Source organism: Sipha flava, unplaced genomic scaffold, assembly GCF_003268045.1.
Source record: "Sipha flava isolate LNK unplaced genomic scaffold, YSA_version1 390_pilon_pilon, whole genome shotgun sequence".
Lineage (NCBI taxonomy): Eukaryota > Metazoa > Arthropoda > Insecta > Hemiptera > Aphididae > Sipha > Sipha flava.
In genome coordinates, this window is record NW_020273100.1 from 45,277 (window position 1) to 47,643 (window position 2,367).

General features: G+C 31.3%; 1 protein-coding gene across 1 annotated transcript; it reads right to left on the minus strand.

The window, feature by feature from the left end:
- Window positions 1-1,386: 1,386 nt before the first annotated feature.
- Window positions 1,387-2,367, minus strand: LOC112688465 (52 kDa repressor of the inhibitor of the protein kinase-like). The gene has a single exon (XM_025561652.1). The coding sequence runs from the start codon at window positions 2,365-2,367 to the stop codon at window positions 1,387-1,389; it is 981 nt and encodes a 326-aa protein (XP_025417437.1).

Below are 2,367 nucleotides of genomic sequence, written 5' to 3' on the forward strand. Positions count from 1 at the left end.
CGCTTCGACAGTTTCTTTTCTGTTTTATGAATGAAGAGGTGGTTGTTATTTGTTTTTCTTGTAATTGTGTTTTGCTTGAAATATTAAATATTATAGTTTTGTTAATTTATGGTACTACGTCTTCAAAAAATGCCTAAACGTAAGTGTGTTTTTACCGACAAACTAAAAGAAGAATATAAGTTTTTAAAACAGTGTCAAAATAGTAATGACCGCGTGAGATGTTCGACATGCAATTCCGAATTTTCTGTGAAGCATATCGAGGATGGTATGATATTGAAAATCACATACAAAGTGACAGACACAAAAAGGCTAGTCAAGCGGTGTCCACAGCAAGTATTAAATCTTTTTTTAAACACATTGACGCTACAAATGACGAATTGCAGTGTGCGGCCAAAGAAGCAACTTTTACTTACCACACTGCCGCCACACATGGATTAAATTTTAGAACGTCCGACTGTACTGTCAAACTTATTAAAAAGTTTTTTGAGCCCAAATATTCAGGAGCTAGGACTAAAACGGAAGCAATTATTGTAAATGTTATATCTCCTTACATATTTAATGAATTACTTAAAGATCTCAAAGATGTAAATTTTGTTACATTAACGATTGACAGTTCTAACAGAAAAGAAATTAAACTGACTCCCGTATGCGTTCGTTATTTTAACCAAAATGAAGGAATTAAGGTTAAACTTTTATATTTTGATCAACTTCCGGGTGAAACCTCTGATATTTTGGTAGAACATCTTTTAAAATGTATTAAAAAGTATTCTATTGATTCAAAAGTTGTTTGTCTTTGTGCTGATAACACTAATACTAACTTCGGTGATGTAAAAAGAAAAGGTCAAGGAAATGTTTTTCGAAAACTGCAAAAATCTTTGTCTCGTCCTATTCTTGGAATTGGTTGTGCGGCTCATATTTTACATAACACTGTCCAGACAGCATGCGATGCTTTGTCCATTGACGTTGAGGTAATAGTAGTAAAAGTCTATAAATTCTTTTTTCAGTATACTGTCAGAGTGACTGCGTTAAAATAATTTTGCGAATTTGCAAATATAGAGTATAAAAGAGTCCTATTACATGGAAATACGAGATTTTTGAGCTTATTACCTGCCATAGAACGGATATTGTTATTGTTTGACGCCTTAAAGTCGTATTTCATGGCTATTGAAAACTGTCCTGCTGTGTTACTTGCATTTTTTAAAGACCCAGTATCTGAACTTTTTTTTAAAGTTTGTGCATGGAACTGTTCAAATGTTCCAAATATCTATTCTTAAACTTGAGTCTGACTATATAACTGCTTCAGAAGCAACACAAGTGTATGAAGAATTAGTTATCAAACTAGAAGAACGGAAAGCAAATAACTTTATACCATTTGCAGCTAACCAACTACTTGCTAAACTTAAAGATGATAATACAATTGATGTTGATAAGGAAAATCATTTTACGTTCAATTGAAATAATTGCCAAATCAGAAAGTCGGTCTTGCACCATTGTTGTTCTCAAATAATTCTTAATGGTTTTTAACTTCGAAAAACTTCTCTCAGCACTTGCAGTTGTTATCGGAAGAGTTAATAATATTTTTAACGCGATAGAAATATTTGGAAATGAACCACATTTTGATTCTATTAAATCAAGACACTGGATACTGGTTTTTTGTTTGTTCAAAATTCTACAAAATATTTTTAACTCGTCAAAAAGTTCAATTCCATTTATATCGCAATTTTCGCCGTCCTTTAAATATATTTCTAAATCCATGCAATGCTTTCGTAATGTTTCATCTTCAAATAACTTCAAATGTTCAATATTATATAAAAATCCAAAGTTTTCTGAATGTTGAGATAATTGCTTGAATCGTTGATTAATTGATACAATTGCTTGATCTACCACTGTCAAAAAATAATCATGATACAATTTTTGTTCGTTAGAAACTGTACGTGTATCATTACATTCATAATCAAACTGCTTACTTTTTTTTAGAACTCTAGATTGTTTAAAAATTGGTTGAGTTCCAATATCTTCACAAAATTGTTGTGCAGTTTTTTTTGATAACTCAAACCCCTTTTCTCTAAAATTATTAAAAAAATCTTGAAGACCACTTAATAATTGAACAGCATTACTCAGTTCCATGGTTTCACTCTGAAGACTCTTACTAACTTTATTAATAGCAGATAGTAGTTCATACAAAATAACAACACTTAAAATAAAATCATAAGAAAATTCATAATTTGCCAAAGGCAAACTTTCACTTTTTATCTTAGGATCCTTTGTTAACTCACTGACTTCTACTAAAGCATCGTGTACTTGGCCTAATTGAAAACGAATAGGTTTAATCGATTCGACCCGAGATTCCCACCTGGTATCTGACAT

What these genes read in the sequence shown, in the direction of transcription:
- LOC112688465 (XM_025561652.1), bottom strand. Translation starts at nt 2,367, where the DNA reads ATGTCAGATACCAGGTGGGAATCTCGGGTCGAATCGATTAAACCTATT.